At 41.3% G+C, this 16,962-nt stretch overlaps 1 protein-coding gene across 5 annotated transcripts in view; it reads left to right on the forward strand.

Annotated features, from left to right (window-relative positions):
* BBS9 (Bardet-Biedl syndrome 9) overlaps window positions 1–16,962 on the forward strand; it is a 407,995-nt gene that overhangs the window by 92,082 nt on the left and 298,951 nt on the right. For all 5 annotated transcript variants that reach the window (XM_087946210.1, XM_026674870.2, XM_087946208.1 and 2 more), the window contains exon 12: window positions 12,260–12,313. In XM_087946210.1, the coding sequence (XP_087802336.1) occupies window positions 12,260–12,313 (54 nt within the window). The remainder of the gene's footprint in view (window positions 1–12,259; window positions 12,314–16,962) is intronic.

A 16,962-nucleotide genomic window follows, 5' to 3' on the forward strand; every position in this document is an offset into this window, starting at 1 on the left:
GCCATTATTTCACGTAAATCTTCCTTTTTATCTTCAACAACATTCTGAAATCTCAAATAAAATGATGCTTTTTCTAATTCTATATGCACCACAGAATCCCGAAGTTCACAATATAAAACTTTCCAATTTTGTTCCGATTCCTATAATCTCTTTTCCACCACCTCAGTTCTTGCCTCTACTTTGTTACATTTTTGTTCATTTTTTGTCATTGTCTCCTGCATCTTTCCGATTTTGCTATCCAAATTTTGTATCTCGTTCTTCACTCCTCCTATTTCCATTCTAATTTCTAATTTCATGTCTTCGTGATTCCTCACTATCAGTTCATGGGTTTTTACCATCATTTCCTGCATCGTGGCAAGCATTGACTGTACTGCCTGCAAACTTTGAGCGGAACTTGTCTTTTTTGCCAGTAACATTGCGTCAATCGATCTCTGTCCCAGAGGTGAAGATGTCACCATTGTAGGTTTCTTCCCTGATTTTACATTTGTAGTTATTGTTGCTGTTTTAACTATTTGTAGAAGCTCTCTCCAATCCACCCTCAACTATCCTAGTAAAGTTATAATGTCTTCTCCTTTAAATACAGTATACATATTTATACATATATTGTTAAGTAAGAGTTTTCTATTATAGATGGTCCCAGACAGATCTTATTTCTATTTCTTAACTTGTCACCTATTCTAAGATTTAGAGAGTTAAATATTAATCCAATATATATTTAGTTAATCCACTATAAATACAAGTAAATAGATACCAGTATGCTTAACCAGAAAACACCAAACCTATATAATCACGTAATTACTGTAAATAGTTAAAGCGCCCAACTCATTAATATATTTAGATATATGAATTTATCTATTTCCTTAGGGATATATATTTAATCAAAGTAAGTAATTATAATTTCTTTTTTCCCCTTAGATTTCTTGTATAATACTTTTAAACAGGGATTGGTTGGTATAATTTATCAGTAGAACAATAAGATGAGATTAATAATAATAATACGATGATAATACTATATAATTATTCTTTGACCATCTAATTCATATGCTTATAGAATCACTTTCCAACAATTATTCAATTAATCCAAAAAGTTCAATCAGTATTAAGCAATATTCTGTATACAAATTTCTAATATATTTACCTCTATCAAATTAGTTTTCTACCAGCGTCACTTAAATAGGTTTGTATCTTACCAATATCTATTAAATCAGATCCAGAGGGTTTTTTTGTTAATTGTCTTACAACAACTCTTGATTGAAAATTTCCTCATTCCAAATTGCACAGTCTTTCTCCATTTGTGTATTTTCTTGTTACTCTTTTGTTCTTTTATTCCCACACAGTCACAGTTTCACTTATGAACCTTATATAAATCTTTCTTATTTTGTTGTCAGGATTGTCTATTAATATTTATCAAATTAAAATTTCTTTTCCCCAATCCTTTCTTCCGATCTTTCAATGCATCAAAAGTTCATTTCCAAGTTTTACACTCTTAATTGTTCTTTCGTTTTCCTATAACACTTAATCACTTTCACTTCTTTTTCTTTCTTTCTTTCCCCACTTCTCAAATAAACGGTTCTATAGTTCACTCCTCCACTCGCAAAGCAAATGTTATTATCTCACCCTTCGTCTCCTCAGGTTTCACAGTTCTATTAGTCAGCATAAATCTCTGCCGTTGTTTCAGTCAGTGCTTCTGTCAATAACTTCGCCGCTTCACCACACCACTCGATTCAGAGCTTCTTTTACAATATACACCAATATTCTGAAAATCTTCTTTAAATACGCCTTTCCAGTGCTCAGCCTGCTGTTTCCCTCTTTTTGCTTCTTTTAATCGGCTGGGCTGCTTCGTCTTTGGTTCCAATCGTCATGGTTGTCATGATCTCCCTCTTTCTGGGGGTTCTTCTTCCAGTCTCCGGAATCGCTGCACCTCCCCAAGACCTCTGTGTCTTCCCCTTTCTTTTGCTTACCCCTCCGGGGTCCGACACGCTCCAAAAAGCCACCAACTAACGAAAATTGGAATCTTTCAGAGCGGTGATCTGCTCCTCAGCTCCGCACCGACACAGCGCCCAACCAGAAGTCGGGATCTCCACACCTTTCTAATGTTGTGCAAATATAAATCTGGCCGCTGTTAACACATGTAGTATTAAATACATAGTTCCTTTATTATATTTTTCTGGTAGGATACCCAACAGAAATATTTCTGCTTTTAAATCTATATGTTCCTCTATCATTTTTTCTATCCAGGTATGTATTTTTGTCCAGTATGCTTTTGCTTTTGGGCACGTCCACCTCATATGGTAGTACGAGCCTGGAATGTGATTACACTTCCAACATTTAGCTGACATATCTTTAAACATCTTGGCTAATCTTGCTGGTGGGAAGTGCCATCTGTAAAACATTTTATATAAGTTTTCTTTGTATGCAGTAGACATTAGTAAGTTATAATCTCGATCCCACAACTTTTGCCATTTATCCAATTCTATAGAATAACCAAAGTTTTTAACCCACACTATCATTGTTTCCTTTACTTGCTCGTCTTCCATTCTAATACTCGATAGGTATAAATTTTGAAAATTAATTTCTCATCAGTTCCAATTAGAATCTGGTTCTTTATAAAAACTATATATTTTAGCATGTTTTTCATATCTTGACTATAGTTGTACCTGCGGCCACCATGCTAAATCTACCCCTTGAATATTCAGTTCCTCTTTACTTTTCAATTCCCCTTTCTCATTCAAAATATCTTAATATCATTTGATTTTTTTCCTTATCAGCCACCTTTGGATGTATCAATGCCTCCATCGTGGAGAATCAGACTGGTATTTTCAAATAGTGTTTTTCCTTAATTTTTCCCATACTGAAAACGGCATTTGTAATGTAGTGTCTTTGGAAGTAATTGTGTATTTTATTTTTCCCATACCATAGAAAGGCATGCCAACCCAATTGCAAGAAGTGACCTCCAAAGTTAATAATCGTCTATGTCTCAAGGTTATCTATTTTTTTAGCCACATAAGTGCAGTTGCCTGGTAATATAACTCCCAATCTTGCAGCCCAAAGCCTCCTCTATTATTAGAGTCTTGTAACAGTTTCAGACTTATTCTTGCTTTTTTTACCTTGCCAAATAAATATTAGTCTATTTAATTCCTCAAAGTATTTCTTTTCCAGCTTTATTGGAATTATTTGAAACAGGTAGAGTAATCTTGGTAGAGTATTCATTTTAGCTATTTTGCCTATTACTGATAGCTGCAAGTTTTTCCACTTTTCCAAGTCAAGTTTAATTTGTTGTATCAATTTAGCATAATTATCTTCTTTTATAATTGCACATCTAGCTGATAAATGAATACCCAAATATTTTACTTTCTTCACTATCTGAATATCTATCTTCTCCATTAAATCTTTTTTCTGTTTGTTTGTGAAGTTTTTGTCTAGAATTTTAGTTTTCTCTTTGTTTACTTTTAATCCTGCAACTTCCCCGTAGTCATCTATTTTCTTCATTAGTTTGGGTCCAGTTGGTTGCTGTATGATAAATATCAGGTCATCTGCAAATGCTTATAGTTTGTATTTTTCTTTTCTAATCTCCAACCCTTTTATTTCTGTGATGCCAAATATTTCTATTTTAACACTTCCAATGTCAAAATGAATTTATTTTTTAGGATGTGCTTCATATCTGTTTGTAATTTATTGTTATTTCCACCATCAATAATCTCCCATCTTTATCTGCATAGATTGTTTTTAGCATTTGTTGTTTCTTTAATATATAAGACCACCCCCCCTTTTCTTTTGTTGCGCTAACAAGGAATATAGTTTCCCAATTCTGAAATATTCTAAAAGTTTGCTATATTATCTTTTGATATGTACTTCTTGTAGACAAATTACATCTAATTTAATTTTTTGCAATTTTGTAAAAGTTCTCCTTTTCATGGGAGAATTTAATCCATTTATTTTAATCTACAATAAATTTATTTCTTCTTCCATTTTTCATTTATAAATAGGTTTTGCCATTCTAGTTGTTCTGCTTTTTAGCTCTTGCTCCTTCTCATTCTGCTCGTCTTTTTTGTTCAGTTTCACATTCTTCTTGTTTTTTACTTGTGGTTTCTCCTGCCTTTAATTCTTTTTGTCCTCACCCAGATCAACCATGCTGTTATCCACTTATCTTCTTTCTTGCTCTTTCATTGGAGCCGTCACAGCTTTAGTCCGGTCATTTCAATGGCCATCTTTTTCCCCTACCGGTTGGAAGGGTTTTTCCTGATCAAACAAGTTTTCTGGCTCCTTGTGATCAACAGAACTTCCCCTCTATTTTCACCACCTCTCCAAGGTGGCTTGGGTCCAACTGAGCTCAAATGGACCTCCTAGCAGGTGGAATTTGGCAGCTTTTATGAAGCTCCGTAAAAGCACACCATTTTGCTATGACATCAGCTCCTCCTTTTGGAACTACCTAAAATCAGCTCTTTTAAAGTTTAAAGACACTGGTTGGATTATTTTCTATTGCTTGTGTTTGCATTACATTGAATTCCAGTATAACGGGGTCACTTTCACCCAAAGTTCTGGCAACTTCTACTCCCTCTATCACTTCTTCTCTATTAGTAAGAATCAGTTCCAGTATAGCTTTACTTCTAGTTCCCTCTTCTACCTTTTGGATAATAAAGTTGTTGTCTAGGTTGTTAGGAATTTGTTTGAACTCCCACTTGCTGCAGAGTTGGTCTCCTAGTAACTGTTCTGACCAAGGCTTTCGAGACCGTAATTAAACACACGCTTAGTTAAAACAACTCTTGTTTTATTTCAGTGATGGGAATTGTGTTCATTCCCAGCCTGTAATGAGTCCCAAACAGTCCCTCAAGATAAGCACCCACCTTTCTCTCCTTTGAATTGCTGCCAACAACAAAAGTGCCAAATGAACTATTAAAAAACCAACCAAAGTACAAAGTCCGCACAGAGCTTCAAGGATTAATCCGAACAGAATGAATGACTTTGCTTCCTACAAAAATTTATTCACCTTTGCCTGTCCTTTATACCTTATGGGAGGGGCAATCACCTCCAAACCTTACTCCCGAGTTGCCTCTTTTGTCTCAGATACTCTTACCTTCTTGCAGCTCTGCGCACACACACACTGGGAGCAGGATCCCCTTGTTCCTCTGCCTTGCTGCTGCCAGACTCTGAAGGCTCCGTAGTCTGCATACCACTCCCAGATGGTCCTGGCCCCATCTCTGCATTGGACACAGGACCCTCGTCCGAATCCTCTCCAGATTCCCTGACTGGTTCCCGTTCTTCCCCACTGTCTGATTCCACTGCCGTCTGTACCGGCTGCCAGTGAACCACAACAGTAACCCAGTTGATATGTGGGTAGTTAAAGTCTCCCATTACTACTGTGGTATGCTTCCTACATACATTTGTTAACTGGTTGGCAAAGAGTTTATTTCTTCTGATTGGTTGAGTGGCCTGTAATATTCACCTATGGCAATGTCACTTACATCCCCCCCCCTTTTTTTATATTAACCCATATACATTCTGGAGAGATTTTGTCTTTGATCATGTGCATTTCTCTAGATACAGTACCTCACAGAAGTGAGTACACCCCCTCACATTTTGTAAATATTTAAGTATATCTTTTCATGGGACAACACTGAAGAAATGACATTTGGCTACAATGTAAAGTAGTGAGTATACAGCTTGTATAACAGTGTAAATGTGCTGTTCCCTCAAACTAACATAACACACAGCCATTAATGTCTAAACCCCTGGCAGCAAAAGTGAGTATACCCCTAAGTGATAATGTCCAAATTGGGCCCAAGTAGCCGTTTTCCTCCCTGGTGGCATGTGACTCATTAGTGTTACAAGGTCTCAGGTATGAAGGGGGAGCAGGTGTGTTAAATTTGGTGTTATTGCTCTCACTCTCATACTGGTCACTGGTAGTTCAATGTGGCACCTCATGGTAATGAACTCTCTGAGGATCTGAAAAAACAAATTGTTGCTCTACATAAAGACGCCCTAGGCTATAAGAAGATTGCCAAGACCCTGAAACTGAGCTTCAGCATGGTGACCAAGACCATACAGCGGTTTAACAATACAGGTTCCACTCAGAACAGGCCTCGCCATGGTTGACCAAAGAAGTTGAGTACCCGTGCTCAGTGTCATATCCAGAGGTTGGCTTTGGGAAATAGATGTATGAGTGCTGCCAGCATTGCTGCAGAGGTTGAAGCGGTGGAGGGTTAACCTGTGAGTGCTCAGACCATATGCAAGACACTGCATCAAATTGGTCTGCAGGGCTATCATCCCAAAAGGAAGCCTCTTCTAAAGATGATGCACAAGAAAGCCCGCAAATGATTTGCTGCAGACAAGCAGACTTAAGGACATGGATTTCTGGAACCATGTCCTGTGGTCTGATAAGACGAAGATAAACTTATTTGGTTCAGATGGTGTCAAGTGTGTGTGGCGGCAACCAGGTGAGGAGTACAAAGACAAGTGTGTCTTGCTTACAATCAAGCATGGTGGTGGGAATGTCATGGTCTGGGGCTGCATGTGTGCTGCTGGCACTGGGGAGCTACAATTCACTAAGGGAACACGAATGCCAACATGTACTGTGACATACTGAAGCAGAGCATGATCCCCTCCCTTCAGAGAGTGGGCTGCAGGGCAGTATTTCAACATGATAACCCCAAACACACCTCCCAAACGACCACCGCCTTTCTAAAGAAGCTGAGGGTAAAGGTGATGGACTGACCAAGCATGTCTCCAGACCTAAACCCTATTGAGCCTCTGTGGAGCATCCTGAAATGGAAGGTGGAGATGCACAAGGTCTCTAACATCCACCAGCTCCATGAGGTCGTTTGCCTCAGATTCCAGTGGCAACCTGTGACGCTCTGGTGAACTCTATGCTCAAGAGGGTTAAGGCAGTGCTGGAAAATAATGGTGGCCACACAAAATATTGACACTTTGGGCCCAGGGTGGGATTCAAATTTTTTAACAACCAGTTCTTCTTCTTCTTTTAACAACCAGCTTAGTTGCTGGGTGTGGTAATGTGACTGGCTGGGTGTGGCCGACTCAACATCACTTACATCGAGGCACGCATCTCCTCGCCTGGCCTCATGGCTGTGGGGATGCTGCAACAGTTGTAAGTGTGAAAAACGGTCATAAGTCACTTTTTTCAGTGCCATTGTAACTTTGAATGGTCACTCCACACAAGCAAAGTACCAGAAAGGAGGGGGAAAAAACTCCAGAGATGTTCCTGAGACAGGAAGTCTAGTCCTGCCAAGAATGTAATAAGGGTTAACAGAGAGGCAGTTTCTGTAAGCAACACCAGAATGCTTCCTTCCTGCCTTCCTTACAGGATTAGGCCAATAATTTCTTCTAACACCCGGTTCTCCGAACTGCTTAGAATGTTAACAACCGGTTCTAGCAAATAGGTGCGAATCTGTAGAATTCCACCCCTGTTTGGGTCCCATTTAGACATTATCACTTAGGGGTGTACTCACTTTGGTTGCTAGTAGTTTAGACATGGCTGTTTGTTGCGTTATTTTGAGGGGACTGCACATTTACACTGTTATACAAGCTGTATACTTACTACTTTACATTGTAGCCAAATGTCATTTCTTCAGTATTGTCACATGAAAAGATATACTTAAATATTTACAAAATGTGAGGGGGTGTACTCCTGTGAAATACTGTATGTAGTGATCTCTCACTTATAGTGCACTCCTCTTTGTGTTGATCTGTTTCTTTTGAGCAATTTGTATCCATACATCAGTGCATTCCAGTCATGGGTTTCATCCCACCAGGTTTCTGTAATGGCAACTATGTCAAACCTACCCTCATGTATTATTGCTTCTAGTTCACCGTTTGTTCCCCAAGGTTTGAGCATTTGTATATAAGCATTTAAGAATTTTATGCTTGTCTATGGGTATGGTTCCTGCATTTCCTAATTGTTGTTTGAGTTTTTCGTTTTTCTCATCACTCCCTAACATATTGTTTGATTTATTTTCTTGGTATTTATGATTAGTTTTGTGTTCTAGGAATTCTAAAGATTGGTCACCCTCCTCCTTCAATTTTAGATTAAAGCCCTTCTAATGAGTTGGGCCAGTCTTTTTCCGAGTATATTTTCCCCTATATTTGTGAGGTACCTTGCCAAGAGTCCTTCTTTTAGGTTATGTAGTCCATAGCCCAGAAAACCAAAATGAACAAGTTATAATGCTTTTGACTCATTTGTTTAATTGAGTTTAGTTTTAGGATCAGAACTAGAAAAGATCATGTTTTAAGTCATATTTGTGCAGAATTACTGAGAATTCAAAAGGGTTCCCAAATTTTTAAGCATCACAGTAGAATGTTCTGATATAAAGTTAATAAATGCTCTCATGTGGGAGAATGACTAGGACTTAGTTTGCTTATGCCTGTAACTTTTCAACTACAGTTATACACTCACCAGAAGAAAATGACTTCCAATAATAAACTGTTAATTATGATTCATACAATTATGTTTAATTTTATACTTCAACACAGTGACTTAATTTGTAGATCAGCAAAATATTGTTGATATAATATACTTAGACTTCAGCAAGCTTTTGACAAGTTAGACCACAACCTACCGTGTTTCTCACAAAATAAGGCTGGGCCTTATTTTTTTTTGACCCCCGAAAAAAATGGCTAGTCCGTCTTTTCGGGGGTGACTTAATTCCCCCCCACTTGCATCCTCGGGCAGGCGGTGACGGCTTGGATGTTAACCTTGGCATTGGTGGGGCACTTCGTATCGGGAGACCTTTCACCACCATTGCTTTCCCTTCTCCCTGTGCTGCCGTGGCATTTAGAGCAACGCTGCAGCATTTGGCACAGCCACACGCGGCCAGCCAGGGCTCCTCCCTGCAACCGGAGCCCAGCGGAGACACTCGGCTTCAGGCGCTCCTGTCACCACCTTCCCTTCACCTTCAAAGGCAAAGCCAATTCTTATAAAAACGACACTCTACTACCGGTACGACAGAGCCTCCTCTGCCCGAGAGGGCAGCCCAACCCCACGTGGGGGAGCGAATCTCCCAGGGCCGCAGTGCAGGATCGTCCCACCCCGGGAGAAGTGCCCAGCCACCATCCCTGCCTGGCGCCAGGCAGAGCTTGAAGAGCTTCACCTGGGGCACCCAGCGCAGCTGACAGACGGGCCCTCCTGCCCGGCGGCGGAGCTCTCACCAAGGCAGCTCCCTGCCAGGCCCTCCGCTCATCCCGCCAGGGCTGTGCCACAGCCGTGCAGGCTGGGCAGAGCCAGGAAAGTGAGCTGCGGGTGCGCACCCGCCTGCCAAGCGAAAGGGCCGGGCCGACCCGAGCTTGGCTTCCTTCCCAAGTCCCTCCAGCCTGAACCCGAAGGGGCCACCGGGAGAGGCCACCTGAGGCAGTGATAGCACCCAAACATCCGTCGACAGGGAGGCAAGGCGACAGCCTGCGCCACATCCTCCGAGCTGAGCCCCGCCGAGTGAGCACCTCTGCCTGATGCCCATGCCGCTGCAGCGTTTGGAGCTGCCGGCGCATTTGGAGATGCGTGGGGACAGGCTGGACGAGGTGTGGAAAGGACGGGCGACTTCGGGCTCTCTCTGCCGAACCCGCTGGCCAGGGAAGCAGCGCTGCTGTCACCTCGCCTCCCTGTCCGCGGACAGGTGGGTGCTATCACTGCCTCGGGCAGCCTTGTCCGGTGGCCCCTTCAGGTTCAGGCTGGAGGGACTTGGGAAGGAAGCCAAGCTCGGGTTGGCCCGGCTCTTTCGCTGGCAGGTGGGTGCGCACCCGCAGCTCGCTTCCTGCACGGCTCTGGCACGGCCCTGGCGGGATGAGCGGAGGGCCTGGCAGGGAGGCGCTCGCTGCCTTGGCGAGAGTTCTGCCGCCGGACAGGAGGGCCTGCCTGTCAACTGTGCTGGGCGCCCCAGGCGAAGCTCTTCGCGCTCTGCCTGGCACCAGGCAGGGATTGCGGCTGGTTGCTTCTCCCGGGGTGGGACGATCCTGCACTGCGGCCCTGGGAGATTCGCCCCCCCACGTGGGGTTGGGCTGCCCTCTCGGGCAGAGGAGGCTTTCTCGTACCGGTAATAGGGCATCATTTTTAAAAGAATTGGCTTTGCCTTCAAAGGCAAAGGGAAGGCGGTGACAGGAGCGCCTGAAGCCGAGTGTCTCCGCCGGGTTCCGGTTGCAGGGAGGAGCCATGGCTGGCTGCGCGTGGCTGCACCAAATGCTGCAGCGTTGCTCTAAACGCCGTGGCAGTACGGGGAGAAGGGAAAGCAATGGTGGCGGAAGGTCTCCCAATACGAAGTGCCCCACCAACGCCGATGTCAATGCAGGCAGCACCATATCCGGGTATGCAACAGAAGTACTTCCTAATGGCAAGCCCCCCCCATTTCGCATGTTTAATAAAGGCCTTAATTTGGGGGGGGTGGCTTAATTTGATTTTATGCCTATAAAACATGCTGGGACTTCCTATTGGGGGAGGCCATATTGTTGGAAAAACATGGTACTTCTTAGAAAGCTAGAAAAAACGTGGGATAGATAGCATCACCATCAGATGGATTTGTAACTGGCTGACAAACTGTACTCAATGAATAGTCTTTAATGGTACTATATATACATGGAGGGAAGTAAGCAGTGGGGTACACAAGGTTCCATCTTACGCCCAGTATTCTTCAATATCTTCATGAATAACTTAGATGAGGGTATAGAAGGGGAACTTACCAAATTTTCGGATGGTACTAAGCTGGCAGGAATAACCAGCACCCTAGATGATAGGTTCAAGATCCAGATGGATCTTGACAAACTTGAACACTGGGCCCTATGTAACAAAATGAAATTCAATGTAGAGAAAAGTAAAGTCTTATACTGAGGCAAGAAAAACCAAAAGTACACATATAGACAGGGTGAAACCATACTTAATAGTAGTAACTCTGAGGGGGATTTTGGAGTCTTAGTGGACAATCAATTAAACATGAGCCAATAGTGTGCAGCAGCAGCTAAAAAAGTCAATGCAATCCTAAACTGTATTAACAGAGGGATGCAATCAAGATCAAGTGAGGTACTAATATCACTCTATAAAGCCTTAGTAAGACCACACTTAGAGTATTGCAGTTTTGATCACCACATGATAAAAAAGATGTTCAGACTCTAGAAAGAGTGCAGAGAAGAGAACCAAGACGATTAGGGGCTGGAGGCTAAACATACGATGAATGGTTGCATTAACTGGGCATGGCTAGTCTGGTGAAGAGAAGGACCAGGGGAAACATGATAGCAGTGTTCCAATATTTGAGGGGCTGCCACAGAGAGGAAGGGATCAAGCTATTTTCTAAAGCAACCGTAGGCCAGACAAGGAATAATGGATGGAAACTCAACAAGGAGATATTCAACCTAGAAATAAGGAGAACTTTTCTGATAGTGAGAGCAATGAACCAATGGAATAGCTTGTCTTCAGAAGTTGTGGGAGCTTCATCACTGGAAGCTTTCAAGAAGAGACTGGACTGCTGACTGTCAGAAATGGTTTAGGGTCTCCTGTTTGGGCGGGGGGATCGGACTAAATAACCTACAAGATCCCTTCCAACTCTGTTAATCTGAAATCTAAATTCAGTGGAAGCTGCTCCCTATTTTAGAAGCCCTATCTAAATTCTAGTTTTTACCAAAAGCTATCCATTGCCCATCCACAAGTTGTTCTTTTTGCTGTCTCTAATTCAGACTTTATGCAAAGCTATGGTTTATGCTGACCACAGTGTAGAATTTGCAAAAGATAAAACTCAGATCTAGAAATGCTAGTTCATTTTTGTTTTCTATTCAGTAAGCACTTGGCTTTATATATTGAATCCTTTATCATAAAAACAACAGTGTCTACTGGTAAATAATGTGTGGAATTATAATTAGTCAATTCTGATGTCTATTCAAAACATAAATACATTTTCATAAGGGCTACAGTGGTGTTTGAAATGAATCACTGGCTCTTTCTTCCTAATTCTTACGCTAAAATAATTAAATTAGATTTGAAATATGTTCTAAAATTATATATTTTAATTATTTTACCTTTTTATATGATTTTTAAAAACAATTTATAAAGTACTATTTTGAAATATTTAATTGCCTGTAAATTACATTTTTTTGGCTTGGCTATGAGACAAATCTAGGAATACACTGCTTGTATATTTTTCTTTTTAATTTTTAAACAGTTTTATTTAACTTAATCTTGTCTTGTTTCATTATTTTAAATATAGTCATCTAATAGAATAATGTTTCCTGTATCATAAACATTCCTGACTAATTCATTATGTTTTGTTTACAGCAAGCTGTTGACAGTGAAATTAAAGCAGGGGTGATTCCTTCTGTGACGATAAAGGTATTAGCATATTTAATAAAGTTATCTAATCCATTGCATACATTATGTAATATAAACATAGAGTTGAAGATTGGTATACAGGATTAATTTAAAAATTTACAGAAATATTTGAGTGATTTAAATTGCTTTTATTTTGTATTTTGGAAAATAAACATTAGATGTAAACACTGTTTAGAACAGAAGTCCCCAACCCCTGGGCTGTGACTACTACTGGGCCTTGAGCTGTTCAGAACCTAGCTGTGGAAGTGGCAAGTGAGCATGGGCACGCATCCTCGCTTGTGCATGCACACTCCATTTGTGCAATGGCATGTGTGCCTGATGCTTCTGCAAATGGAGCTGCATGTGTGCACCTATGCTTGCCCACCACTCACACAGAACCATCCCCTTGTCTTTCCATACCGGTTTGCAAAGCTGTAAAGGTGGGGGAACTCTGATTTAGAAGTAAGGTAAGAACAATGATGGTACCATTCAAATATTTTGTAAATTTAATTTTAACATAGAATTGTTAATTATCTTAAGTGAGCATTTCTATTTACAAAGATGTCATCTTTTCTTGAGTCATAGTTAGGGACCTGCAGTGGCTTAGATCCATAAGAAGTTCCTTATTGTGTTCTTGTTTTTCCTTGTTGCTGCCCTGTGAATATGCTAGGAATGATAAAGAGAATAAACACTAGCAGTGATAAAAGGGATTATGGGCTTTTAATTTCTATTACCTCTTTCTGTTTGGTGTTCACTTTCTTTGACCCTGTACAGAAAATCCTCAACTTATGACCACAATTGGAACTGGAATCTTGGTCATTCAGTGAAACAGTCATTAAGGCATCCTTATCATAGCTTTACTTAATGACTGTAATTCTGCCACTCCTGGTTATGGTTGTTAAGTGATATTGCAGATGATTAAGCAGATGAAGTCCCAGGTATGGTGCTCAGGGTGCCTCAGGGTTTTGTGGCAGACCTTCAGTTTTGCTCAGCTGAAAAACTTTCCGATCAAAATTGAAGCAGGATTTTCAGCTCATATATGACCTGCACTGGACCTCCTGGAGCTTCCCACATACAGGTGAAACTCGAAAAATTAGAATATCATGCAAAAGTTCATTTATTTCAGTAAGGCAACTTAAAAGGTGAACCTAATATATGAGATAGACTCATGACATGCAAAGCAAGATAGTTTAAGCCGTGATTTGTCATAATTGAGTTGATTATGGCTTACAGCTCATGAAAACCATAAATCCACAATCTCAGAAAATTAGAATATTGTGAAAAGGTTCAATATTCTAGACTCAAAGTGTCCCACTCTAATCAGCTAATTAAGCCATAACACCTGTAAAGGGTTCCTGAGCCTTTAAATGGTCTCTCAGTCTGGTACAGCAGGAAGCACAATCATTGAAAAGACTGCCGACCTGACAGTTGTGCAGAAAACCATCATTGACACCCTCCATAAGGAGGGAAAGCCTAAAAAGGTAATTTCAAAAGAAGTTGGATGTTCCCATAGTGCTGTATCAAAGCACATTAATAGAAAGTTATGTGGAAGGGAAAAGTGTGGGGGGGGGGAGTGCACAAGCAGCAGGGATGACCGCAGCCTGGAGAGGATTGTCAGGAAAAGGCCATTCAAAAGTGTTGGGGACTTTCAAAAGGAGTGGACTGAGGCTGGAGTCAGTGCATCAAGAGCTACCACACACAGACGGATCCTGGACATGGGCTTCAAATGTTGTATTCCTCTTGTCAAGCCACTCCTGAACAACTAACAATGTCAGAAGCGTCTTACCTGGGCTAAAGAAAAACAGAACTAGACTATTGCTCAGTGGTCCAAGGTCCTCTTTTCTGATGAGAGCAACTTTTGCATCTCATTTGGAAACCAAGGACCCAGAGTCTGGAGGAAGAGTGGAGAGGCACACACTGCAAAATATTTGAAGTCCAGTGTGAAGTTTCCACAGTCTGTGTTGATTTGGGGAGCCATGTCATCTGCTGGTGTTGGTCCACTGTGCTTCATTAAGTCCAGGTTCAACGCAGCTATCTACCAGGAGATTTTGGAGCACTTCATGCTTCCTTCCGCAGATGAGCTTTATGGGGATGCTGACTTCATTTTCCAGCAGGACTTGGCACCTGCCCACACTGCCAAAAGCACCAAAACCTGGTTCAATGGCTGTGGGATTACTGTGCTTGATTGGCCAGCAAACTCACCTGACCTGAACCCCAGCGAATCTATGGGGCATTGCCAAGGGAAAGATGAGAGACATGAGACTGAACAATGCAGAAGAGCTGAAGGCCGCTATTGAAGCATCCTGGTCTTCCATAATACCTCAGCAGTGCCACAGGCTGTTAGCTTCCACGCCACACCACACTGAGGCAGTAATTGCTGCAAAAGGGGCCCAAACCAAGTACTGAGTACATATGCATGCTTATACTTTTCAGAGGTCCGATATTGCTCTATGTACAATCCTTGTTTTATTGATTGCATGTAATATTCTAATTTTCTGAGATTGTGGATTTGGGGTTTTCATGAGCTGTAAGCCATAATCATCTCAATTATGACAAATCATGGCTTGAACTATCTTGCTTTGCATGTAATGAGTCTATCTCATATATTAGTTTCACCTTTTAAGTTGCATTACTGAAATAAATGAACTTTTGCACGATATTCTAACTTTTCGAGTTTCATCTGTATCTCCGACACTCCCCATGCTCTTTCCATACCATTCTGCTTCTCTTTTCTCTGCTTGGATGAAGGAGATACCTGCCAAAACATTTCTGCTGCCTTCTATGGATCCAGTGAACAAACATCTTCACTGGAGGCAAGAAGGTATTCCTTTCTGCTCTTGCATCCTGCTATAGAAGATTGGCTGTCTTCCAAGAAACTTCCTTTGACAGGATGAGGAAATGGAGCTAAAATATTCAGGATTTCAATTTCATTTCTGCATCCTATTGTAGGAGTTCAGCTGTCCTTGGAAGTTGTCTCTTTCAGCCAATCCCATTGCTGAGAGGGAATCCTTCAGGCAGGCAGCAGCAGTTTGCAATCTTCCTTGCAGTCTTCCCTATTGACATTCAGGGAAAGCCAGCAAAGAGTGGAAATAGTGATCATGTAATTGTGGGATGTTTGGCAACTAGTCATTAGATCAGGTTGCCAAGCACCCAGATTATAATCACATGACTATGGTGCTAGTCATACAATGTTTTGCGGAGACCAAATACGATTTAAGGGCTGTAAAGCAACTTCTCAAGATTGTTATTAATCTGTTCTGTCATTACCCAAATGGTGATAAGTCAAGGACTGCCTGTATTCACTATATAGTGGTGTGGATTTGGGCCCAAAATAGTGAGAAAGGAAATTTATAATGATGAGAATTTTTAAGAAATAAGCTTAGTATTTTTGTCCAATAGTGTTCTAAACTTTGAAACTTTTCCTGCTTTGACTTACTGACTGACTTGGTTAAGAAGAAGTGTACTGGGAGTCGAGGTGAAAAAGAACAGGAGAATTCTAATTTCAAAATCCTGGATTTGAATAAATAACAGTAGATAGAATATAAACCTATGCTGAAATATATACATGACTATGTGCTTGTATGTTATTTCCCATTAATCTACACGTAGTGCCCCATAATGTCAAAGTGAAAACAGAATTTTAGAAAAGTCTGTAAATTTATTAAAAAGAAAGAAACAGAAATATCACACTGGTATAAGCATTCAGGCCCTTCACTGGGTAGTTTATTGAAGCACCTTTGGTAGCAATTACAGCCTCAAGTCTTTTGGGGTATGACTCAATAAGTTTTGTACACCTAGATTGGGAGATTTTTCTCCATTTTTTCTTGCAAATCGTTTCAAGCTCAATCAGGTTAGATGGTGATCATTGATGGACAGCCATTTTCAGGTCCCTTCAGAGATGTTCAATTGGGTTCAAGTCAGGGCTGTTGCTGGGCCACTCTAGGACATTCATAGAGTTGTTCCTAAGCCACTCCTTTGTTGTCTTGGTTATGTGTTTAGGATTGTTGTTATGTTGGAAAGTGAACCTTCATTCCAGTCTGAGGTCCTGAATGCTGTGGAAAAGGTTTTAATTGATATCCCTGTACTTTGCTCCATTCAGCTTTCCTTCAACCCTGACCAGTTTCACAGTCCCTGCTGCTGAAAAACACCTCCACAGCATGATGCTGCTACCACCATGCTTCATTGCTGGCATGATATTGGGCAGGTGATGAGCAGTGCTTGGTTTCTTCCAGAAATATCATTTAGAATTGAGCCAAGCAGTTCAGTGTTGGCTTCATCAGATCAGAGAATCTTATGAGTCTCCTTTGGCTGCTTTTTTGAAAACTCCAAGTAAGCTTTCATGTGTTTTGAACTGAGGGGAGGCTTCCATCTAAGCACTCTGCCATAAAGGCCAGATCGATGGAGGGCTATAGTGATGGTTTTCCTTCTGGAACTCTGTCCCATCTCCACACAGGTTCTCTGGAGCTTAGTTAGGTTGACCATTGGGTTCTTGATCACCTCTCTTGCTAAGGCCCTTCTTCCCCAATTGCCCAGTTTGACTGAATGACCAGCTCTTGGAAGAGTCCTGGTTGTGCCAAGCTTCTTCCATTTGAGAATTATGGAGGCCACTATACTCTTAGGAACCTTCAGTGCAGCAGAAATGTTATATTGTAGCCTTTCCCAGGTCTGTA

Source organism: Notechis scutatus, chromosome Z, assembly GCF_049901735.1.
Source record: "Notechis scutatus isolate UNSWTSFEM ecotype Mainland chromosome Z, rNotScu1.2, whole genome shotgun sequence".
Classification (NCBI taxonomy): domain Eukaryota; kingdom Metazoa; phylum Chordata; class Lepidosauria; order Squamata; family Elapidae; genus Notechis; species Notechis scutatus.